The sequence below is a fragment of the Coregonus clupeaformis genome, chromosome 37 (genome assembly GCF_020615455.1).
Source record: "Coregonus clupeaformis isolate EN_2021a chromosome 37, ASM2061545v1, whole genome shotgun sequence".
Taxonomy (NCBI): domain Eukaryota; kingdom Metazoa; phylum Chordata; class Actinopteri; order Salmoniformes; family Salmonidae; genus Coregonus; species Coregonus clupeaformis.
The window spans coordinates 25,829,694-25,856,337 of NC_059228.1; the positions used below are offsets into that span (position 1 = coordinate 25,829,694).

General features: G+C 42.3%; 1 protein-coding gene across 1 annotated transcript in view; it reads right to left on the reverse strand.

Annotated features, from left to right (window-relative positions):
* Positions 1 to 26,644, reverse strand: part of pcsk2 (proprotein convertase subtilisin/kexin type 2) — a 94,396-nt gene that overhangs the window by 9,079 nt on the left and 58,673 nt on the right. Inside the window, exons 9-11 of the mRNA XM_041866442.2 lie at positions 19,393 to 19,608; positions 15,678 to 15,778; positions 12,110 to 12,337 (exon numbers count right to left, since the gene is read on the reverse strand). Of these exons, the coding sequence (XP_041722376.1) occupies positions 12,110 to 12,337; positions 15,678 to 15,778; positions 19,393 to 19,608 (545 nt within the window). The remainder of the gene's footprint in view (positions 1 to 12,109; positions 12,338 to 15,677; positions 15,779 to 19,392; positions 19,609 to 26,644) is intronic.

The window sequence follows — 26,644 nt, forward strand, 5'->3', positions numbered from 1 at the left end:
TCTTGTATGTCTTCCATTTCCTAATAATTGCTCCCACAGTTGCTTGTTTGCAGGTGACCAAATACTTTTTTTCCACCATAATTTGCAAATAAATTCATTAAAAATCCTACAATGTGATTTTCTGGATTTCTTTCCCTCAATTTGTCTGTCATAGTTGACGTGTACCTTTGATGAAAATTACAGGCCTCTCTCATCTTTTTAAGTGGGAGAACTTGCACAATTGGTGGCTGACTAAATACTTTTTATTACCCACTGTATGTTGTTGATGTAAAGAATATTTGTTGGTCCGTGGTGTTAATGAGGAGCAACCAGACGCTGCACTAGACACATTTGTGAAATCGCTTATCCCAGTTACTAATAAGCATGCACCCATTAAGAAAATGACTGTAAAAACGGTTAAATCCCAGTGGATTGATGAGGAATTGAATGATTGTATGGCTAATTCTTCACAAACCCCACTGATATTGCCAACTACTTTTAAAAAAATTTCATTGGCAAGATTAGCAAACTTAGGCATGACATACCAGCAACAAATGCTGACACCACACATCCAAGTATATCTGACCAAATTATGAAGGACAAGCATTGTAATTTTGAATTCTGTAAAGTAAGTGTGGAAAAGGTGAAAAGATTATTGTTGTCTATCAACAATGAGAAGCCACCAGGGTCTGACAACTTGGATGGAAAATTCCTGAGGATAATAGTGGAAAATATTGCCACTCCTATTTGCCATATCTTAAATTTAAGCCTACTAGAAAGTGTGTGCCCTCAGGCCTGGAGGGAAGCAAAAGTTATTCCCGTACCTAAGAATAGTAAAGCCCCCTTTACTGGCTCAAATAGCCAACCAATCAGCCTGTTACCAACCCTTAGTAAACCTTTGGAAAATATTGTGTTTAACCAGGTACAATGCTATTTTACAGTAAACAAATTGACAACAGACTTTCAGCACGCTTATAGGGAAGGACATTCAACAAGCACAGCACTTACACAAATGATGATAAAAAAGATTGTGGGGGCTGTTTTGTTAGACTTCAGTGTGGCTTTTGACATTATTGATCATAGCCTGTTGCTGGAAAAACATATACAGTGGGGAGAATAAGTATTTGATACACTACTGATTTTGCAGGTTTTCCTACTTACAAAGCATGTAGACGTCTGTAATTTTTATCATAGGTACACTTCAACTGTGAGAGACGGAATCTAAAACAAAAATCCAGAAAATCACATTGTATGATTTTTAAGTAATTAATTTGCATTTTATTGCATGACATAAGTATTTGATCACCTACCAACCAGTAAGAATTCCGGCTATCACAGACCTGTTAGTTTTTCTTTAAGAAGCCCTCCTGTTCTCCACTCATTACCTGTATTAACTGCACCTGTTTGAACTCGTTACCTGTATAAAAGATACCTGTCCACACACTCAATCAAACAGACTCTAACCTTTCCACAATGACCAAGACCAGAGAGCTGTGTAAGGACATCAGGGATACAATTGTAGACCTGCACAAGGCTGGGATGGGCTACAGGACAATAGGCAAGCAGCTTGGTGAGAAGGCAACAACTGTTGGCGCAATTATTAGAAAATGGAAGAAGTTCAAGATGACGGTCAATCACCCTCGGTCTGGGGCTCTATGCAAGATCTCACCTCGTGGTGCATCAATGATCATGAGGAAGGTGAGAGATCAGCCCAGAACTACACGGCAGGACCTGGTCAATGACCTGAAGAGAGCTGGGACCACAGTCTCAAAGAAAACCATTAGTAACACACTACGCCGTCATGGATTAAAATCCTGCAGCGCACGCAAGGTCCCCCTCATCAAGCCAGCGCATGTCCAGGCCCGTCTGAAGTTTGCCAATGACCATCTGGATGATCCAGAGGAGGAATGAGAGAAGGTCATGTGGTCTGATGAGACAAAAATAGAGCTTTTTGGTATAAACTCCACTCGCCGTGTTTGGAGGAAGAAGAAGGATGAGTACAACCACAAGAACACCATCCCAACCGTGAAGCATGGAGGTGGAAACATCATTCTTTGGGGATGCTTTTCTGCAAAGGGGACAGGACGACTGCACCGTATTGAGGGGAGGATGGATGGGGCCATGTATCGTGAGATCTTGGCCAACAACCTCCTTCCCTCAGTAAGAGCATTGAAGATGGGTCGTGGCTGGGTCTTCCAGCATGACAACGACCCGAAACACACAGCCATGGCAACTAAGGAGTGGCTCCGTAAGAAGCATCTCAAGGTCCTGGAGTGGCCTAGCCAGTCTCCAGACCTGAACCCAATAGAAAATCATTGGAGGGAGCTGAAAGTCTGTATTGCCCAGCGACAGCCCTGAAACCTGAAGGATCTGGAGAAGGTCTGTATGGAGGAGTGGGCCAAAATCCCTGCTGCAGTGTGTGCAAACCTGGTCAAGACCTACAGGAAATGTATGATCTCTGTAATTGCAAACAAAGGTTTCTGTACAAAATATTAAGTTCTGCTTTTCTGATGTATCAAATACTTATGTCATGCAATAAAATGCAAATGAATTACTTAAAAATCATACAATGTGATTTTCTGGATTTCTTTCCCTCAATTTGTCTGTCATAGTTGACGTGTACCTATGATGAAAATTACAGGCCTCTCTCATCTTTTTAAGTGGGAGAACTTGCACAATTGGTGGCTGACTAAATACTTTTTATTACCCACTGTATGTTGTTGATGTAAAGAATATTTGTTGGTCTGTGGTGTTAATGAGGAGCAACCAGACGCTGCACTAGACACATTTGTGAAATCGCTTATCCCAGTTACTAATAAGCATGCACCCATTAAGAAAATGACTGTAAAAACGGTTAAATCCCAGTGGATTGATGAGGAATTGAATGATTGTATGGCTAATTCTTCACAAACCCCACTGATATTGCCAACTACTTTAATAATTTTTTCATTGGCAAGATTAGCAAACTTAGGCATGACATACCAGCAACAAATGCTGACACCACACATCCAAGTATATCTGACCAAATTATGAAGGACAAGCATTGTAATTTTGAATTCTGTAAAGTAAGTGTGGAAAAGGTGAAAAGATTATTGTTGTCTATCAACAATGAGAAGCCACCAGGGTCTGACAACTTGGATGGAAAATTCCTGAGGATAATAGTGGAAAATATTGCCACTCCTATTTGCCATATCTTAAATTTAAGCCTACTAGAAAGTGTGTGTCCTCAGGCCTGGAGGGAAGCAAAAGTTATTCCCGTACCTAAGAATAGTAAAGCCCCCTTTACTGGCTCAAATAGCCAACCAATCAGCCTGTTACCAACCCTTAGTAAACCTTTGGAAAATATTGTGTTTAACCAGGTACAATGCTATTTTACAGTAAACAAATTGACAACAGACTTTCAGCACGCTTATAGGGAAGGACATTCAACAAGCACAGCACTTACACAAATGATGATAAAAAAGATTGTGGGGGCTGTTTTGTTAGACTTCAGTGTGGCTTTTGACATTATTGATCATAGCCTGTTGCTGGAAAAACATATACAGTGGGGAGAATAAGTATTTGATACACTACTGATTTTGCAGGTTTTCCTACTTACAAAGCATGTAGACGTCTGTAATTTTTATCATAGGTACACTTCAACTGTGAGAGACGGAATCTAAAACAAAAATCCAGAAAATCACATTGTATGATTTTTAAGTAATTAATTTGCATTTTATTGCATGACATAAGTATTTGATCACCTACCAACCAGTAAGAATTCCGGCTATCACAGACCTGTTAGTTTTTCTTTAAGAAGCCCTCCTGTTCTCCACTCATTACCTGTATTAACTGCACCTGTTTGAACTCGTTACCTGTATAAAAGATACCTGTCCACACACTCAATCAAACAGACTCTAACCTTTCCACAATGACCAAGACCAGAGAGCTGTGTAAGGACATCAGGGGATACAATTGTAGACCTGCACAAGGCTGGGATGGGCTACAGGACAATAGGCAAGCAGCTTGGTGAGAAGGCAACAACTGTTGGCGCAATTATTAGAAAATGGAAGAAGTTCAAGATGACGGTCAATCACCCTCGGTCTGGGGCTCTATGCAAGATCTCACCTCGTGGTGCATCAATGATCATGAGGAAGGTGAGAGATCAGCCCAGAACTACACGGCAGGACCTGGTCAATGACCTGAAGAGAGCTGGGACCACAGTCTCAAAGAAAACCATTAGTAACACACTACGCCGTCATGGATTAAAATCCTGCAGCGCACGCAAGGTCCCCCTCATCAAGCCAGCGCATGTCCAGGCCCGTCTGAAGTTTGCCAATGACCATCTGGATGATCCAGAGGAGGAATGAGAGAAGGTCATGTGGTCTGATGAGACAAAAATAGAGCTTTTTGGTATAAACTCCACTCGCCGTGTTTGGAGGAAGAAGAAGGATGAGTACAACCACAAGAACACCATCCCAACCGTGAAGCATGGAGGTGGAAACATCATTCTTTGGGGATGCTTTTCTGCAAAGGGGACAGGACGACTGCACCGTATTGAGGGGAGGATGGATGGGGCCATGTATCGTGAGATCTTGGCCAACAACCTCCTTCCCTCAGTAAGAGCATTGAAGATGGGTCGTGGCTGGGTCTTCCAGCATGACAACGACCCGAAACACACAGCCATGGCAACTAAGGAGTGGCTCCGTAAGAAGCATCTCAAGGTCCTGGAGTGGCCTAGCCAGTCTCCAGACCTGAACCCAATAGAAAATCATTGGAGGGAGCTGAAAGTCCGTATTGCCCAGCGACAGCCCTGAAACCTGAAGGATCTGGAGAAGGTCTGTATGGAGGAGTGGGCCAAAATCCCTGCTGCAGTGTGTGCAAACCTGGTCAAGACCTACAGGAAATGTATGATCTCTGTAATTGCAAACAAAGGTTTCTGTACAAAATATTAAGTTCTGCTTTTCTGATGTATCAAATACTTATGTCATGCAATAAAATGCAAATGAATTACTTAAAAATCATACAATGTGATTTTCTGGATTTTTGTTTTAGATTCCGTCTCTAACAGTTGAAGTGTACCTATGATAAAAATTACAGACCTCTACATGCTTTGTAAGTAGGAAAACCTGCAAAATCGGCAGTGTATCAAATACTTGTTCTCTCCACTGTATGTTATGGCTTTACACCCCCTGCTATATTGTGGATAAAGAGTTACCTGTCTAACAGAACACACAGGGTGTTCTTTAATTGAAGCCTCTCCAACAAAATCCAGGTAGAATCAGGAATTCCTGCAGGGCAGCTGTCTAGGCCCATTACTTTTTTCAATCTTTACTAATGACATGCCACTGGCTTTGAATAAAGCCTGTGTGTCTATGTATGCGGATGACTCAACACTATACACGTCAGCTACTACAGCGACTGAAATGATTGCAACACTTAACAAAGAGCTGCAGTTAGTTTCCGAATGGGTGGCAAGGAATAAGTTAGTCCTAAAAAAAAGCACTGTATTTGGGACAAATCATTCACTAAACCCTAAACCTCAACTAAATCTTGTAATGAATAATGTGGAAATTGAGCAAGTTGAGGAGACTAAACTGCTTGGACTAACCCTGGATTGTAAACTGTCATGGTCAAAACATATTGATACAACAGTAGCTAGGATGGGGAGAAATCTGTCCATAATAAAGCGCTGTTCTGCATTCTTAACAGCACTATCAACAAGGCAGGTCCTACAGGCCCAAGTTTTGTCGCACCTGGACTACTGTTCAGTCGTGTGGTCAGGTGCCACAAAGAGGGACTTAGGAAAATTGCAATTGGCAAAGAACAGGGCAGCATGGCTGGCCCTTGGATGTACACAGAGGGCTAATAACATGCATGTCAATCTCTCCTGGCTCAAAGTGGAAGAGAGATTGACTTCATCACTACTTGTATTTATGAGAGGTATTGACATGTTGAATGCACCAAGCTGTCTGTTTGAACTACTGGCACACAGCTCGGACACCCATGCACACCCCACAAGACATGCCACCAAGGTCTCTTGGCAGCATCTAATGGGGATCCATAATAAATACAGAGGAGAATAGAGGAGAGAAGAGGCTTCTGAAATGAGACACCAGGCAAGATTGAAAAACACAAACCCAGCCAAGCAGAGCCGAGGCCACTACATCAGCAGCACTGATAATCAGAAGTTCTGACCCAGGTACAGTGAGGGAAAAAAGTATTTGATCCCCTGCTGATTTTGTACGTTTGCCCACTGACAAAGACATGATCAGTCTATAATTATAACGGTAGGCTTATTTGAACAGTGAGAGACAGAATAAAAACAAACAAATCCAGAAAAATGCATGTAAAAAAATGTGTAAATTGATTTGCATTTTAATGATGGAAATAAGTATTTGACCCCTCTGCAAAACATGACTTAGTACTTGGTGGCAAAACCCTTGTTGGCAATCACAGAGGTCAGACGTTTCTTGTAGTTGGCCACCAGGTTTGCACACATCTCAGGAGGAATTTTGTCCCACTCCTCTTTGCAGATCTTCTCCAAGTCATTAAGGTTTCGAGGCTGACGTTTGGCAACTCGAACCTTCAGCTCCCTCCACAGATTTTCTATGGGATTAAGGTATGGAGACAGGCTAGGCCACTCCAGGACCTTAATGTGCTTCTTCTTGAGCCACTCCTTTGATGCCTTGGCCGTGTGTTTTGGGTCATTGTCATGCTGGAATACCCATCCACGACCCATTTTCAATGCCCTGGCTGAGGGAAGGAGGTTCTCACCCAAGATTTGATGGTACATGGCGCCGTCCATCGTCCCTTTGATGCGGTGAAGTTGTCCTGTCCCCTTAGCAGAAAAACACCCCCAAAGCATACTGTTTCCACCTCCATGTTTGAGGGTGGGGATGGTGTTCTTGGGGTCATAGGCAGCATTCCTCCTCCTCCAAACACGGCGAGTTGAGATGATGCCTAAGAGCTCGATTTTGGTCTCATCTGACCACAACACTTTCACCCAGTTCTCATCTGAATCATTCAGATGTTCATTGGCAAACTTCAGACAGGCCTGTATATGTGCTTTCTTGAGCAGAGGGACCTTGCGGGCGCTGCAGGATTTCAGTCCTTCACAGTGTAGTGTGTTATCAATTGCTTTCTTGGTGACTACGGTCCCAGCTGACAAGATCCTCCCGTGTAGTTCTGGGCTGATTCCTCACCGTTCTCATGATCATTGCAACTCCACGAGGTGAGATCTTGCATGGAGCCCCAGGCCGAGGGAGATTGACAGTTATTTTGTGTTTCTTCCATTTGCGAATAATCGCACCAACTGTTGTCACCTTCTCACCAAGCTGCTTGGCAATGGTCTTGTAGCCCATTCCAGCCTTGTGTAGGTCTACAATCTTGTCCCTGACATCCTTGGAGAGCTCTTTGATCTTGGCCATGGTGGAGAGTTTGGAATCGGATTGATTGATTGCTTCTGTGGACAGGTGTCTTTTATACAGGTAACAAGCTGAGATTAGATTTATTTATTTATTTATTTATTTGAGATTAGATGAGATTTTTTCTGGAATGTTCCAAGCATACACAGTCAACTTCTGTCCCACTGGAATTGTGATATAGTGAATTATAAGTGAAATAATCTGTCTGTAAACAATTGTTGGAAAAATTACTTGTATCATGCACAAAGTAGATGTCTTAACCGACTTGCCAAAACTATAGTTTGTTAACAAGAAATTTGTGGAGTGGTTGAAAAACAAGTTTTAATGACTCCACCCTAAGTGTATGTAAACTTCCGACTTCAACTGTATATTCATGGAACACTAATAAGAAAAAGTTTTAATGTAAAGTTCTCTCAATACTACCATAGAGTAGAAATTCAACAATAACTGCCCACACCCATGGAAAATCCCAAGGTCACGTCGGAAAGGCCCGATGATTGTAAGTGGAACAAAAGCGGCCAGCTCCCTCTCTCTCCCAGCAAAATTATTACGTTTTACAACTAAGGTCATATGTCTCTTAATTGCTGTCAGCTATTTCAACAAAAGCATATTATAGTCTGCATACATGTGAATACATACATTGCCTACTGTTTATGTCAACACATATTCCTGATCATTTAATAAAATCAGTTTGAAGTGCAGCTCGCTCCCTCCTGCACAGGCTAGCCGGCAAAGGGGCGTTAGATTGTAAACTTTGAGCTAGCATGAGTTAGCCTTGTTTTGTTGCTTGGGTTACCCTCCTGTCATATGGGAAGAGTTCTGAAACAAGGTCCAGATGCAGTAGAAACATATGAGGGATGTAATTACATGGTAATATTGTTTAGAACCATAGGTTATTACACAGGTGGAACAAGGTATGGGGGAGGGAGGACTCAAGGGGAGGCGTTCTGTAATAACGTGTCAAACTGTAATTACATTGCAATTACTATTTACCTACATTGTTGTTACTAAGAGGATTACTATGTAGTTTCTATATAACATCAACTCAATTTGTAAGTCGCTCTGGATAAGAGCGTCTGCTAAATGATGTAAATGTAAAATGTAAATGTAAATTAGGAGCACTCCCTTTAAGAGTGTGCTCCTAATCTCAGCTCGTTACCTGTATAAAAGACACCTGGGAGCCAGAAATCTTTCTGATTGAGAGGGGGTCAAATACTTATTTCCCTCATTAAAATGCAAATCAATTTATAACATTTTTGACATGCGTTGTTCTGGATTTTTTTGTTGTTATTCTGTCTCTCACTGTTCAAATAAACCTACTGTCACGATCGTCAGGAACAGATGAGGACCAAGGCGCAGCGTTGCAGGCAAACATACTCTTTATTGAGCGAAACACGATCAAAACAACAAAGACGGTAACGTGACAGTTCACGGTCAAACACAACCAACTTGAAACAAGAACCCACAAAAACAAAGGAAAAACCGACAGTTTAAATATGGCTCCCAATCAGAGACAACCAGCAAACAGCTGACACTCGTTGCCTCTGATTGGGAGTCACTCAGGCCAACATAGAAATAGAGTACATAGGTCTACACACCCTGGCTCAACATAACCGTGTCCCCAGAGCCAGGGCGTGACAGTACCCCCCCCTAAAGGCGCGGACTCCGACCGCGCCAACTAAATACCACAGGGGAGGGACCGGGTGGGCACTCCGCCTTGGCGGTGGATCCGGCTCCGGGCCTGATCCCCACTCCCTCTCCAACCCCCCAAAGTACCCCTGGTCCGGTCTGGCCCCGCTGGCCGGAGCCGGACTGACGACACGCACCCCTGGCTTGGTGCGTGGAGCAGGAACGGACCGGACCGGGCTGACGATGCGCACCCCTGGCTTGGTGCGTGGAGTAGCAACTGGCCGGACCGGGCTGACGATACACACCCCTGGCTTGGTGCGTGGAGCAGGAATGGACCGGACCGGGCTGACGATGCGCACCCTGGCTAGTGCGTGGAGTAGCAACTGGCCGGACCGGGCTGACGATACGCACCCCTGGCTTGGTGCGTGGAGCAGGAATGGACCGGACCGGGCTGACGATGCGCACCCCTGGCTTGGTGCGTGGAGGAGGAACGGGCCGAGCCGGGCTGACGATACGCACCCCTGGCTTGGTGCGGGGAACAGGCACGGGCCGTGCTGGACTGACGACGCACACCACTGGCTTGGTGTGGAGAGCAGGAGCGGGCCGGACAGGGCTGACGAAACGCACCACAGACTTGGTGCGGGGAGCAGGAATGGGCCGGACTGGGCTGGCGACGCGCACCACAGACTTGGTGCGGAGAGCAGGAACTGACCGGACCGTACTGGGGACACACACCACTGGCCCTACACCGGGATCTGGAACGGGCCGGACCGGACTGGTAACACACCCCAGTACCTCTCGCCGTGCCTCTCCACCTTCCATCCCCTCTTCGACCAGTGGCCCCCGTAACCTGGCGGCCTCCTCTGCCAACCCGTTGGACCGCTCTATCGCGGCCTCCTGCTGCCCCGACGTCGTGAGCCCCCCCCTAAAAATTTTCTGGGGTTCTTTCCTACCCGTGGACCAGGTCTCCATGTCTCTAGCCAGACACTCACTCCACTGCTTCAAAGTCCAACCTTTCTGCTCCTCACTTGGCTTGGCCCAGTCGAGACTCCTACTCCACTGATCCCAGGTCCATCCTCTCTCCTCTTCACGCTGCTTGGTCCTGTCTTGGTGGGTTCTTCTGTCACGATCGTCAGGAACAGATGAGGACCAAGGCGCAGCGTTGCAGGCAAACATACTCTTTATTGAGCGAAACACGATCAAAACAACAAAGACGGTAACGTGACAGTTCACGGTCAAACACAACCAACTTGAAACAAGAACCCACAAAAACAAAGGAAAAACCGACAGTTTAAATATGGCTCCCAATCAGAGACAACCAGCAAACAGCTGACACTCGTTGCCTCTGATTGGGAGTCACTCAGGCCAACATAGAAATAGAGTACATAGATCTACACACCCTGGCTCAACATAACCGTGTCCCCAGAGCCAGGGCGTGACACCTACCATTAAAATTATAGACTGATCATTTCTTTGTCAGTGGGCAAACGTACAACATCAGCAGGGGATCAAATACTTTTTTCCCTCACTGTAGCTGGACCGAAACGCACACAGCAGTCGGTGATGTTAAGTAGTGGTGTGTGTGTGTGTGTGTGTGTGTGTGATGTGATACATTCTCCATTATCAGAGGGGCTATCCAGTCCTGATGCTCTGTATTATAATTCCTTCTCGGTCACAATGGGGACTGCTGCACTTTCCCTTTCCCTCATCTCAGCCCAAAAATAATGCTCTGATCAAAGACCCTCTGCATTTCAAACTAGGACATTTCTGGCATCTCTGCCATCTTTCCCGTAAGAATAATGAATATTTTATTCATTAGAATCTCCCAGTATCTGAACTACAAAGAGCTCAGACACCATACAACGTTATCCTTTATGTTATTCATAATATCATGACTGTATGGATAGAGAGAGACATCCATTGTGGCTGAAGATGGCCATGCCACTGTATTTGACTCAAACAACCCACGTATGAGCAGAGCACATTCCACCCACATGTCTATTCACCAGAGGTGTGTGTGTGTGTGTGTGTGTGTGTGTGTACGTGTGTGAGGGCAGACTCTCTTTGTGTCCTCTCTCTGTGCTTTTCCACACTAATGAATGCTTGTGATTTCTACCGTATTCGTATTGTTCCCAAGAGTGTAAAAGCAGCCTCCTGTACACTGGACTTAAAGGCTTTCATTACAGGAGCTTAGATACACACCTTATCTTCACACACACATACACATACCAGCGACGGACTCTGCCATGACTGGGCTCCTCTGAGACACACACACACACACACTCTCATTCTGCTGTGTTGCCATGGCTGTCCCAACTGTGGACCACTGATTAGGAAGGAAAATGAGAGGGGTGATATTCTATTGAAAGGTCAGCATGGGAAGATGTGGGCAGTCACACACGCACGCACGCACGCACGCACGCACGCACGCACGCACGCACGCACGCACGCACGCACACACACACACACACACACACACACACACACACACACACACACACACACACACACACACACACAAACACTGACTGCCCCCCCAGACACACACAGAGAATCCACCCTCACACCCACAGACAGGCATGATGTCCCTCCACGCCTGTTACTCAGTCTTATTGACAGGGTTGCTAGAGCAAGCTGTGCCAAGCGATGTGATGGGGTCTAATTATAGTGTGTGTGTGTGGGTGCTTGTGAGCCTCACGCAGGGAGACACTGGAGGACAGAAGTCCAAAGCTCCAGAAACAGGCTGATGCAGTACAGTGAATGAGAAAGAGAGTGGGAGGTAGTGGGAGACCAGGGGCAGACACGCAGCTGTAACAGGTAGGTATGGATCATATCACAGAGGCTATCCCCCACAGCACACACCAGATAAACCCACTGTAATCAGCATCAAAGCACTCTGTAACCCACAGGCATATTCTGCAGACAGATAGAGCTAACTATTTGGGTCTAACTGCAGACGGACCACACAGTCAGGTACTGGAGCAGACTTAGCTAAATACAAACAAAGCTATTGAAACAAACTAACATCTTAGTACTAATTCTAGTTTCAGCCTGGTCTGTAATTTACTAAGTCTGAACAGCGCCCAGTCACTTACTGGACATCCTGCAATGATCCAGCCACGCAGTGAAAACGCTCAGGGACGGTCTTCCACTCCTTGGCCATCTTGACCATGCCGCCAGCGTCCAGCACACCGTAACCAAACAGGTGGTTGAACTCCAGGCCCACGCCATTCCTCCGCCACTGGTGCACCTCATCATGAAGCTGGTTCCTCTTGGAGGTCAGAACGGACAGGTGCTGCATGTCCCTCCATGTCAGGTTGGGGCTGGGGAGTGAGGAGGGTAGAGGAGGGGGTGTAGGGGGGGAGAGGAGAGTTATATGTGTGTACCAGTTGGTGTCTGATCAGGCATTAGGGATATAATATAAGCTTTCATCACTACAGTACTTCACAGACAGGGGCAGTAGATGATAACATGTTAATTAATCTATTCTATTCACCTTGACAAGCAAGCAAGCTATCAAAACCACCCATCTACAGCACAGTACAGGAAAGTATCATATGGCGTATCTAGCAAATCAAGTGCTACAGTGCCTTGCAAAAGTATTCATCCCCCTTGGCGTTTTTCCTATTTTGTTGCATTTCAACCTGTAATTTAAATGGATTTTTATTTGGATTCCATGTAATGGACATACACAAAATAGTCCAACTTGGTGAAGTGGAATAAAAAATAAATAACAGAAAAGTGGTGTGTGCATATGTATTCACCCCTTTGCTATGGATCCCCTAAATAAGATCTGGTGCAACCAATTACCTTCAGAAGTCGCATTATTAGTTAAATAAAGTCCACCTGTGTGCAATCTAAGTGTCATATGATCTGTCACATGATCTCAGTATATGTACACCTGTTCTGAAAGGCCCCAGAGTCTGCAACACCACTAAGCAAGGGGCACCACCAAGCAAGCGGCACCATGAAGACCAAGGAGCTCTCCAAACAGGTCAGGGACAAAGTTGTGGAGAAGTACAGATCAGGGTTGGGTTATTAAAAAATATCCGAAACTTTGAACATCCCACGGAGCACCATTAAATCCTTTATTAAAAAATGGACAACCCTGAAGGAGCTGCAAAGCTCCACAGCGGAGATTGGGGTATCTGTCCATAGGACCACTTTAAGCCGTACAGTCCACAGAGCTGGGCTTTACGGAAGAGTAGCCAGAAAAAAGCCATTGCTTAAAGAAAAAAATAAGCAAACACGTTTGGTGTTCGCCAAAAGGCATGTGAGATACTCCCCAAACATATGGAAGAAGGTACTCCGGTCAGATGAAACTAAAATTGAGCTTTTTGGTCATCAAGGAAAACGTTATGTCTGGCGCAAACCCAACACCTCTCATCACCCCGAGAACACCATCCCAACAGTGAAGCATGGTGGTGGCAGCATCATGCTGTGGGCATGTTTTTCATCAGCAAGGACTGGGAAACTGGTCAGAATTGAAGGAATGATGGATGGCGCTAAATACAGGGAAATTCTTGAGGGAAACCTGTTTCAGTCTTCCAGAGATTTGAGACTGGGACGGAGGTTCACCTTCTAGCAGGACAATGACCCTAAGCATACTGTTAAAGCAACACTCGAGTGGTTTAAGGGGAAATATTTAAATGTCTTGGAATGGCCTAGTCAAAGCTCAGACCTCAATCCAATTGAGAATCTGTGGTATGACTTAAAGATTGCTGTACACCAGTGGAACCCATCCAACTTGAAAGAGCTGGAGCAGTTTTGCCTTGAAGAATGGGCAAAAATCCCAGTGGCTAGATGTGCCAAGCTTATAGAGACATACCCCAAGAGACTTGCAGCTGTAATTGCTGCAAAAGGTGGCTCTACAAAGTATTGACTTTGGGGGGGTGAATAGTTATGCACGCTCAAGTTTTCTTTTTTTTTTGTGTTATTTCTTGTTTATTTCACAAGCAAAAATATTTTGCATCTTCAAAGTGGTAGGCATGTTGTGTAAATCAAATGATACAAAAAAATCCATGTTAATTCCAGGTTGTAAGGCAACAAAATAGGAGAAATGCCAAGGGGTGTGAATACTTTCGCCTTCTAGATCACAAAGTAAAGGAAATGATCAACACATCCGATAGAAGAGACTGAATGGATTCTGGTGCATTTTATCATAAAAGTGATGAATGGAATGAAGGTCTGATCTCTTGATACACTTTGATGATAACGGCTCAGATGTGTGAACATTAAAGGGTGTCTGCTTTGAGACAGCTGGCAGCACGTCTCTACTGCTTACCTCTACTCTGAAACAACAGTTTTATTCTGTGCTGACTCACTGAATCCTGATACCACACAGTCCAAGTGTGTTTGGCCAGTAAAAAGGGTCTCGGCACTCACTAATACACACCAGCTTTATACCTCTAGCCAGTGCTAGCATCCGCTGCCTCTGACACTAACATCATTATTGTGTGTTAGGCAAACAGCTTCTCTTTACACAATCCTGGTCTGTGCCATTGGCTAATGGCATAGAGAACAAAACCACCAGCCCTTAATATGACAAAAAGGCTGTCTGAGTTAAAAAGATTGAAAACGATTGGGGACAGTGGGTGAAACCTGTCTAGAAACCCTTGTACTTGCTTCTTGTACTTGAGATAGAATGTTCAGAATATACTACTTTTATATAGTTTTTTGGACCTTATCCCAGCCTTCTGGGAGCAGCTGTACCCTGGAGCCTGGCCTAGCTCTGTTCTGTGGCAGGACTCCAACCTACATGCTCCCACAGTATCTAAAGTAACGATCAAGTCAAATCTATTATATTATTCAGATCAAATGTGCCAATTGACTTCACTAGCATATGTTTTACATTTTCGAGACCATAAGGACCAAATGAAGCTACGTTTTCACATTGGCTGTGAATTCATGATGTATGAAATGAAAGACTCGTAAATGTTGCTGTTGCCACAGTGCTAATCTTTGTTGAACATAATAAAACCCCAAAACAAAATGATGCATTATTAATTATGGATTTTATCATTGTCTAAATGGGCTGAGGTATTTGTCCGGTTCACTCGGCAACATCGTGACATACACGTCCCGGCTGGCTATGCTGGGAGAATACTCCACCAGCATCTTACATCACCAGCTAGCGCTGAGTCGCTCTGGTTCATGTATATGGGCCATTCGGTAATTTATAAAACATGAACGTGCACTTTGGGCCAAATCTACAATATAAACCTTGTGTTTCAGCCATGTAACGAGGTATAAAGAACACACGCCGGGCCAAATATGATTTGTATCCCTGGCATGAACACAGAGAATTAATAATAACTGGGCGAGACAACAAACAGCTTTCCCTGTTTCATGGAGTAGGTCTTTTGGTTTAATGGTAGCTTTGGTAAATATGTGATTCTGTGAAGAGGGAACATATGAAGTGGTCTGGAGAGAAGGACAGAAATGGAGGGGGGAGAGAGAGAGAGAGAGAGAATATGGGAGAGAAAGACAGTGAAGGGAATAGGTAGTTTGTAATGACACAGCCATGGTTTCAGTCAATGTGGAGCTGAAGTTATGAAACACATCTCATCCATGTTAATAGAGTTAGAACAGCTGTAGCCATATTCTCCTCTAATTGTAAGACCTTCAGACACTGACTAGTAATGTGTGTGTGTGTGTACATACTTGGCCTCCAATGCCAAGGCAAACACTCCGGCTGCTTCAGGAGCTGCTGCTGATGTCCCAGAGTGGCGCAGGGTGCAGTTTCCATACAGGTCCGTGGTGGCCTGGAGAGTGGAGAAGAGAAGAGGACACTTCAAAAATGCAAATTCTTCAGTAAACATGTGAATCATAATGAGTAATTTAATTACAGATAATTAGAGATCAAATCAAATCATATCAAATGTTATTTGTCACATGCGCCGAATACAACAGGTGTAGACCTTAAAGTGAAATGCTTACTTACAAGCCCTTAACCAACAATACAGTTTTACGAAAGAATAAGTAAAAAGTAATAATAATAATAATAATATAAAGAGCAGCAGTAAAATAACAATAGTAAAATAACAATAGCGAGGCAGTGGGGAAAAAATGTATTTAGTCAGCCACCAATTGTGCTAGTTCTCCCACTTAAAAAGATATGAGAGGCCTGTAATTTTCTTCATAGGTACACGTCAATTATGACTGACAAATTGAGAATTTTTTTCCCAGAAAATCACATTGTAGGATTTTTAATGATGGTGGAAAATAAGTATTTGGTCACCTACAGACAAGCAAGATTTCTGGCTCTCACAGACCTGTAACTTCTTCTTTAAGAGGCTCCTCTGTCCTCCACTTGTTACCTGTATTAATGGCACCTGTTTGAACTTGTTATCAGTATAAAATAAACCTGTCCACAACCTCAAACAGTCACACTCCAAACTCCACTATGTCCAAGACCAAAGAGCTGTCAAAGGACACCAGAAACAAAATTGTAGACCTGCACCAGGCTGGGAAGACTGAATCTGCAATAGGTAAGCAGCTTGGTTTGAAGAAATCAACTGTGGGAGCAATTATTAGGAAATGGAAGACATACAAGACCACTGATAATCTCCCTTGATCTGGGGCTCCACGCAAGATCTCACCCCGTGGGGTCAGAATAATCACAAGAACGGTGAGCAAAAATCCCAGAACCACACAGGGGGACCTAGTGAATGACCTGCAGAGAGCTGGGACCAAAGTAACAAAGCCTACCATCAGTAACACACTACGCCGCCAGGGACTCAAATCCTGCAGTGCCAGACGTGTCCCCCTGCTTAAGCCAGTACATGTCCAGGCCCGTCTGAAGTTTGCTAGAGTGCATTTGGATGATCCAGAAGAGGATTGGGAGAATGTCATATGGTCAGATGAAACCAAAATATAACTTTTTGGTAAAAACTCAACTCGTCGTGTTTGGAGTACAAAGAATGCTGAGTTGCATCCAAAGAACACCATACCTACTGTGAAGCATGGGGGTGAAAACATCATGCTTTGGGGCTGTTTTTCTGCAAAGGGACCAGGACGACTGATCCGTGTAAAGGAAAGAATGTATCGTGAGATTTTGAGTGAAAACCTCCTTCCATCAGCAAGGGCATTGAAGATGAAACGTGGCTGGTCCTCTGTAGCTCAGCTGGTAGAGCACGGCGCTTGTAACGCCAAGGTAGTGGGTTCGATCCCCGGGACCACCCATACACAAAAACATTTATGCACGCATGACTGTAAGTCGCTTTGAATAAAAGTGTCTGCTAAATGGCATATTAAATTATTATTAAATTTCAGCATGACAATGATCCCAAACACACCGCTCGGGCAACGAAGGAGTGGCTTCGTAAGAAGCATTTCAAGGTCCTGGAGTGGCCTAGCCAGTCTCCAGATCTCAACCCTATAGAAAATCTTTGGAGGGAGGTGAAAGTCCGTGTTGCCCAGCGACAGCCCCAAAACATCACTGCTCTAGAGGAGATCTGCATGGAGGAATGGGTCAAAATACCAGCAACAGTGTGTGAAAACCTTGTGAAGACTTACAGAAAACGTTTGACCTGTGTCATTGCCAACAAAGGGTATATAACAAAGTATTGAGAAACTTTTGTTATTGACCAAATACTTATTTTCCACCATAATTTGCAAATAAATTCATTAAAAATCCTACAATGTGATTTTCTGGAAAAAAAAATCTCATTTTGTCTGTCATAGTTGACGTGTACCTATGATGAAAATTACAGGCCTCTCTCATCTTTTTAAGTGGGAGAACTTGCACAATTGGTGGCTGACTAAATACTTTTTTCCCCCACTGTATATACAGGGGGTACAGGCACAAAGTCAATGTGCGGGGGCACCGGTTAGTCGAGGTAATTAAGGTAATCATATACAATTAGTCAGAGAGAGAGAAGCCCATGAGGGAATTCCTGGCTCTCTCAACCGTCATTGGCTTCCTGGTGAAAGTCAAAACACTAAATGCGGTTCTCATATAAGAGAGAGACATCTCTTTAAAATCAATACACTGAGAGGGGGATTTATTTGTCAGAATATTCTCTGTGATTGAGTAGCCTTGACTGAACATGATCAAATCAAATTGTATTTGTATAGTCTTAAAAAGTTGCCTACGAATTACGAATTACAGAACAAAAAAAAAACAGAAGAACAAGCTACTGTAGGGCAAAGTGGCAAGAGAAATCTCAAAAGAGTAAGTGAAAGGGATTTGTATGACCAGAATGACTATAGTATGACCATCAAGGTCAGATGGTCTTCTCTCTCTCTCTCGCTCTCTCTCTCTCAGAGCATTTATCTATGGCACAGATGATGCACACTTTGTCTTGTGATAACTCTGCCCGGTGACACAATTCCCCAGATAAATACCGTAATAACAACAAAGCAGACAGTTATAGCCCATCTGTCTCTGCTAAGTCATTGTCCCAATCCTCTACTCTGATGACAGATATGAAACAGTCACAGGGTTGTTGAGCAACTGGCTTGTCTTCTAGACCTACAGATCATTTCAGTGACAGAGTTTGTTCTCAATATATCTTCTATATCTTCTATGTATTCTAACAAGAACAATAACCTGAACAAATCCCAGACCACATACAATCTACAAATGGGGAACAATAGTAAAATGTACTGTGTCTAGTCTACATCTTCCTTATAGCAAAATCCTATTTTATACTTGTATGTCCTGTTTGACAGTAAGCAGAGATGAAAAGGGTTTAACAATCTCCCTCCCGTCCTCTTTTCTATCTTCCTTTATTATCCATGAAAACTAGACCATGAGGGGACCTTAATCGGGGACCACTAGATTGTGAGCTGTCTATCTCAGTGCCTGATATTTCGAGGACCCCAGATGTTCTTTGTTACACAGTGTTAGAAAGATGGATGTATAACTGATCACACATCTGCCCCCTCAATCTCCACCTGGTATTTCACATCCAAAGTGAAATCACAGGCTTATAACCTCCCTTGTCTCATCCCAGAGCCTTTCTTCTGCTGAATGGGCTGAGATACATCTGAATAAGGAATAGATTGAATGCCGTGCATCTCTGCGGATTGTTCAAATGAAAGAGGATAGAACAATCTCTCAATCAATCACAGAGAAAGACTGCATACAACTAAGGACAGGTATTCAGTCTTCAGTGAATAGTTAATGTCTCGTAGCGACACAGAACAATGGAAAGTTGGCTGAAAAGACCATGTCATTATGCAACCTTGTCTTTGTTGGGTTGGATTCAAGGATGGAAATCGTACAAATCTGAGCACTCAGTGTACTCAATGTACTCAGACTGAGGATAACAATGGTATGAACTTGGTCAACCATACACGCATGCGAGTACTCTCTCTCTCTCTCTCTCTCTCTCTCTCTCTCTCTCTCTCTCTCTCTTTCTCACACACTCACCACGCCAGCCTCAGGGTTCCTCTTGCGTCCATTGCTGAAGGTGGATGCGAGGGTGGAGGAGCAGCTCTCGTCGTACAGAGCCGTGCGGCCATCGTTGATAGCTGAGTTGATGGAGATGGTCCACATGCTGGAGGCGTAACCATCACAGTTACAGTCGTCATAGCTACCGCCGTCTCCAGAGGCCCACACGTAGATACTGCCTTTCCCTCCTCGACCCTACGAGACAACACATCAACTGACTTCAGGATGTGTGATAGTGGTAGAAGCAGTGGTAGTGGTAGTGGTAGCAGTACATTAGCAGTAGTGGTCCAACAATTAACATTCAAAACTGCTAATATTGATGATTACAATCATGCTATACTGAACAAAAATATAAACGCAACATGCAACAATTTCAAAGATTTTACTGAGTTACAGTTCATAGAAGGATATCAGTCAATTGAAATAAACAAATGTCCTTAATCTATGGATTTCACATGACTGGGCAGGGGTGCAGCCATGGGTGGGCCTGGGAGGGCATAGGCCCACCCATTTGGGAGCCAGGCCCAGCCAATCAGAATTAGTTTTTCCCCACAAAAGGGCTTACTTACAGACAGAAATACTCCTCAGCCCCACATGGTCTGTGGTTGTGAGGCCGGTTGGATGTACTGCCAAATTCTTTAAAACAACATTGGCGGCGGCTTATGGTAGAGAAATTAACATTAAATTCTCTGGCAACAGCTCTGTTGGACATTCCTGCAGTCAGCATGCCAATTGCATGCTCCCTCAAAACTGTGGTATTGTGTTGTGTGACAAAACTGCACATTTTAGAGTGGCCTTTATTGTCTCCAGCACAAGGTGCACCTGTGTAATGATCATGCTGTTTAATCAGCTTCTTGATATGCCACACCTGTCAGGTGGATGGATTATCTTGGCAAAGGAGAAATGCTCACTAACAGGGATGTAAATACCTTTGTGCCCAACATTTCAGAGAAATAAGCTTTTTGTTCATATGGAACATTTTTGGGATTTTTTATTTCAGCTCATGAAACATGGGACCAACACTTTACATGTTGCGTGTATATTTTTGTTCAGTATAATTCAACGTTGCCTGACTATCACTACAACTGCTACTATGACTATTACCACTGCTACTACTGTCAAATAACACAGCAAAACATTTGCTGTTGTTTATTTGTTTATTTGGATCGCATTAGCTTTTGAACAAGCAGCAGCTACTCTTCCTTTGGTCCACAAAAAAACACAAAACATGACAAGTAACAAAACACTGATAGACAAGGAAAGTCAAACAAATGTAAAATTCAACGATATACAAACAATTAAAACTAAAAAAAATATACAAACAATACAACTCAATTATAGTGTGTGTGTTAGAGTGTGTCTGTGTGTTGTTTTTTAATCAGTTTTTTAAAGGTTATTTTGCTGTTTGCTTGAGTAATTGGAGATGGAAGGGAGTTCTATGTGATATGGCTCTGTATAAAAATGTCCGTTGCTGTGAATTCATTTTGGACTTGGGGACTGTGAAGAGACCCCTGGTGGCATGTCTTGTGGGGAACTGTATGTATGGGTGTCTGGGCTGAATGTTATTTGATTATTATCATCAAAAAGGTTGTTTTTCCTAAACTTTAAGCACTTTTTCCATTGACTAAGTACAACACACAAAATCACACAGTAACTTTATCACCAAACCTAATCAGTGTTTCATCTAAAAATAACTTTCATATAAAGTAATTGCCTTTCACAATGCAATGCTCACAATACTTTTCAAATGATTCTCTTCTCATTTGTTTAAATACATTTTACCATCACTTAATCCAACTGCGCTTAATGGTTAATCACTTAACTGTTTGGTAAACCTATAGATTTTAAACTGGTTTGTCTACTATATATGGATATTGAGAACTACAGAAATAAAATATGTGTTTGTAAAGTATAAACATGTAAATTACATGTATGATACATGATAACCATACATAATGACTACTCAAAGTCTGCAGGATATGGACTATGCTTTACCATTATATTTACAGTTAATTACATATTGTAATGCATGTAAATTCACAAAACATGTTACAGTATTCTTACAGTATGATCTATTGACAGTTTTACCCTCAGAATTGACAGAAGACCCCATGGTGGTGGCCGTGTGCTGACCGACCAGCATGGGTGGGCAGTTGTGGAAATGGTGAGGGCCAGGAATGACAACCAGCTGTCCAAAATAAAGCAGGCCATTGAGGAGAACGATGACACCTTTGCCAATGTGGCATCCCTCAGCCTACCAACAATCGCCCGCCTTTTGAAGAGGTACCAGGTATCTATGAAACACATTTACCTGGTGCCTATTTGAGAGAAACAACGATCGGGTGAAACAATTGCGGGCAGAGTATGTTCAGGTACAGCACTATATACTGTATTACTGTTACTATTTGATGCACATGCTACTTCACAATATCATATTGGAACTATACTGTAAAAAGAACTAACCAAAATGTGTAGAGGGTGATGGTGCTTGATGTTGCTGTGAACCATCACAAGTATATCTTTGTTGATGAAGCAGGCTTCAACCTGGCCAAAACTCAGCGCCATAGGCAGAACCTCATCAGCCAACCGTCCAAGTGCCTGGACATCATTGGGGAAACATCTCTATGTGCACAGCTACCACTGAAGATGGTGCGGTAGGACGTAGACCATTACTTGGATCCTACAACGCTGCACACCTCATTGTGTTTCTCAATGAACTCGAGCAGGCCTGTCAAGGTGAAGAGGTCACCTATGTCATTTTTGTGGGACAATGTCAGGTCCACCATACAGAGGTGGTTCAGGCATGGTTTCGGGCCCATCTCCGATTCGTGACCTTATACCTGCCCTCGTACTCTCCTTTATTCAACCCTATTGAGGATTTTTTTTCAGCATTGAGGTTGAAGGTGTATGATCGCCATCCCTCATTCTGCCATGGATGAGGCATGTGATGACATGCAGGCTTCATGCAAATTAATGCGTGCTAAATGTTATGTTTTATTTTCATTCATTTAATTTGTTTCATTTAATTTCTTACATTTGATTACAGACAGTACACCTATGTTGCAATTATATCTGAAAAATAAAATGTTATTTTTTTGTTGCATGAATGATTGTAGAGAATGTCTTCATTGATCATACCTTTGATTACCCATTGGATAGATGTTATGGAAATTATAGATTTTCTGTCAATTTTGTTGGGTAATGTAAGTGTATTGCCTAATGTGAAAATGGTGTAATTTACACTACTGCATATTACTTTCAACACTTCTAAGGGCAATTTGAAATGTGTATCTTGCATTGTTTGCTAATTGATTAACTTTGAGTTAAAATGACTAAATTGAAAATATATTATGTTGCATTTTGGTGATTAAGCCAATTTTCTCATTATATTTCACAATAAACTTATATTTTGAATCAATGGTTGTGTGGTGAGAGATGTTTACAATCCAAATGAATGCACAATGACAGGTTTTGAATGAAAGACTGGCTGTAAAACAAGTATGACCAGTTTGGAATTTTGTACTAGGAGCTGTGAAAATGTACCACATACTTGTGAAAATAATACCAAAGTGATAATTTTTAAAAAATAGGATGGGACAAGACCAGAGCCTGAACAACTAGTACAGTTTATATATTTATTTTTTTTAAATGCGGAATCTCTTTTTATTACAGTATCCCTCTCCATCTTCACAACAACTTTGTCAATATGACTTGCCCATGATAATTGACCATCCAATGTTATATCTAGGAGTTTAGCATCCTCAACTTGCTCAATGGTCACACCCTTTATGTACAACTCCAGTTGAGCTTTAGGTCTTAAGAGAATGTTTGGAACCAAATACAATGCTTTTAGCTTTGAATATATTTAAGACCAGTTTATTATTAGTGACCCATTCTGATACTGACTGTAACTCCTTATTTAGAATTTCAGTGAGCTCACTGGCTTTTGGTGCTGACATTTAGTGTGTGGAATCATCTGCATACATAGTCATTCTAGCTTTGTGTAAGACCAGTGGCAAATCATTTGTAAAAATAGAGAAGAGTAATGGCACAAGGCAACTGCCCTGAGGGACACCGCACTGTACATATGTGATGTTAGAGAAACTTCCATTGAAAAACACTCTGGGTCCTATTGGATAAATAACTTTCCAACCATGTGATGGCAGGCAAGCCATAGCAAGTGAGTTTTTTAATAACAATCTATGATCAATAACATCATAGTCTGCACTGAAATCTAACAATACAGCTCCAACTATCATCTTGTTATGCATTTATTTTAAGCAATCATCAGTCATCTGAGTAAGTGCAGTACAAGTTGAGTGCCCTTCTCTATATGCATCATGAAAGTCAGTAGTTAACTTGTTCTGTGAAAAATAGCATTGTATTTGGTCAAACACAATCCTCTTCAGTTTCCTAAGAACAGACAGCAAACTGATTGGGCGGCTTTTAGACCCTGCAAAAGGTGCTTTCCTATTTTTAGGCAGTTGAATTACTTTAGCTTCCTTCCACTCCCGTGGACACACACACTCCTTTAGGCTTCAGTTAAAGATTTAGCAAATAGGGGTGGCAAGACAGTCTGCTACCATTCTCAATAGTTTCCTATCAAGGTTGTCTGCACCTGGTGGCGTATCATTATTTGGATAACAATAGTTTTTCCAGCTCTTCCATACTAACTTGACCAAATTCAAAACAGTAATCCTTCTCTTTCATTAGTAGATCTTTTATACAAAAATATGATGGTTCACTGTTCAATGTGGTCATTTCACTTCTGAGTTTTTCCACTTTATTAGTGAAATAGTTTAAATGATTGGCAATATAAATAGCCCATTAACTTCAATGAACGATAGAGATGAATTGGGTTTTCTGCCCATGATATCATTTAAGGTCATCCAAAGTATTTTTCCATTGTGTTTTATGTAATTTATCTTTGTTTGGCAATGTCATTTCTTCTTATTTTTGTTAAGTTTAGTCACAACATTTCTCAATTTACAGTATTTTGAGCAGCCTGACCTGTTTGCCACCTCTTTTGCATTTTTTTAAGCAGTTCTCACAGTTAGTTTCTTAACAGGTGCATGCTTGTCAACAATTGGTATGAATCATTTTACAAATACTTCCAGTGCTGCATCTGGAATCCCTTCCTCATACACATCAGACCAACAAACTGTACATTTTCAACAAAATAATCCTGAGTAAACATTTTGTATGATCTCTTATAAATTACTTTAGGCCCAGCCTTTGGCACTTTGGCTTTCCTTGTTATTGCCACAATTGTATGGTCACTACAGCCAATGGAAATGTATATTGCATTGGAGCAAAGCTCTGCAGCATTATTGAAGATATGATCAATACAAGTGGATGTCACAGATCCAACACTATTGGTATGCTCTCTAGTTGGTTGAGTGATGACCTGGGTAATATTGCAGGCATCAGTCACAGTTACAAGCTTCCTCTTGAGAGGACAGCTAGTTGCTAACCAGTCAGTGTTCAGGTCACCCAGGAAATAGACCTATCTGTTAACATCACACACATTATCAAGCATTGCACACATACAATATTATCCAAATACTGACTGTTAGCACTTGGTGGCCTAAAGCAGCCATCCAAGATGAGGCATGTAAACTTGCAACCACAACACTTCAACAACATTTGACATGAGATCTTCGCTAAGCTTTACATTAATAAGGCTCTGAACACCTCCTCCATGGGCATTCCTGTATTTTCTATAGATGTTATATCCCTGTATTGCTACTGCTGTATCATCAAAGGAATGATTTAAGTGAGTTTCAGAGATGGCAAGTTTATTAATGTTATCCGATGTTAGCAAGTTAATGATTTCACTAACATTATTTCTAAGGCTACATATATTTATATGGGCTATTCTTAGCCCTTTCCTTGGTAGCTTATCAGCGATAGATATAATATGGACAAAACATAAATACATATGTGTGTGTGTGTGTGTGTGTTTAAGTGTGTGTAAGTGTGTGTGTATGCGTGTGTGTGTGTGTGATGTTGGGCTGAAGCTACAGACCCTGAGGCTCTCTCATTCCTGCCAGGCGTTTGGGAGGGTGGAAAATGAGTCTGTCATAGCGGATGTAAGCAATGTTCCCATGCTCTCTGGCAGCTTTCATAGTTGTGTTAAGTTATTTCCACCTCTGGATGCTCATATTTTAAGGTTTTTATACCACGACCTGTAGCTACCTTGTCAGAAAGACATCCATAACGTTATAATGTAGAGAAACACCAGTGTCAGGCTTTTAGTTTGTAGTTTATTTTCATCCAGCTCTAATACCTGACACATCTTTGTGTAATGATAGCTCTCATCCTCTTTGCTAACAATCAGTTACATAAAGAAAGCGAGACAGAGGTGGGAGTTTGAAGAGTCGTGCAGAGGAAAGCTGTTAGAGAGGGGGAAAAATGCATGTTGGAGATGGAGAGAAAGACAGTCTTTTATTCACTCCAGCAACAGTACAGATAAAGTGTATTTTAGTGCTAGTGTCACAAACCAACCAAAACAAATCCCAGGTTTAGTCAAACACTATAATTGTTTACTCATTAGCTCTAGTTGTTGAGCTAATAATGTGTAGAGATGTGGGAGGGAGCCATTCCCGGTTGCACAAACAAATACCCGTTTGTTTGGGCACAAACTAGTTGAATCAATATTGTTTCAACATAATTTGTTAACGTATTGTGACGTGGAATGTATGTGGAAAACACATTGTATTTGAAAAAGGGGTAACATTTTTACCACCTGATTATATCATTATGGTAACCAAATGTCAACATACACAAACCTTACTTTATATAAAATATGTTGAATTTGTCCCTTTAAAACAATGTCAGATCTTCAACATTATATCCACTATCAGAAAAGAAAAAAACGATATATAGGCTGGGTAGCACCTCCTACTGTACAATGTGCTATCAATGTGCGTGAGAATGATTGTAGAGTGATCTCCACTTAAAAACTAAATAGGTTTACTGTTGCTATCAAAGTCATTCCAAAGGGTAGGTTTCACAGAGCAAATGAAATGTGACCATACCCTATCATTCATGCAGTATATCATCAATGATGTTATTTACGACTACAGTATATAGTGTTTGAAAGTCATCAACCGCTATTCTTTCAATTCAACCCAGGATTCAACTAAAGAAATACAATGCATAGGCCTAGGATTTTAAGCTCTGGTTGATTTAAAATGTAATGATATGTAGTGATATTGAATTGTGTTTG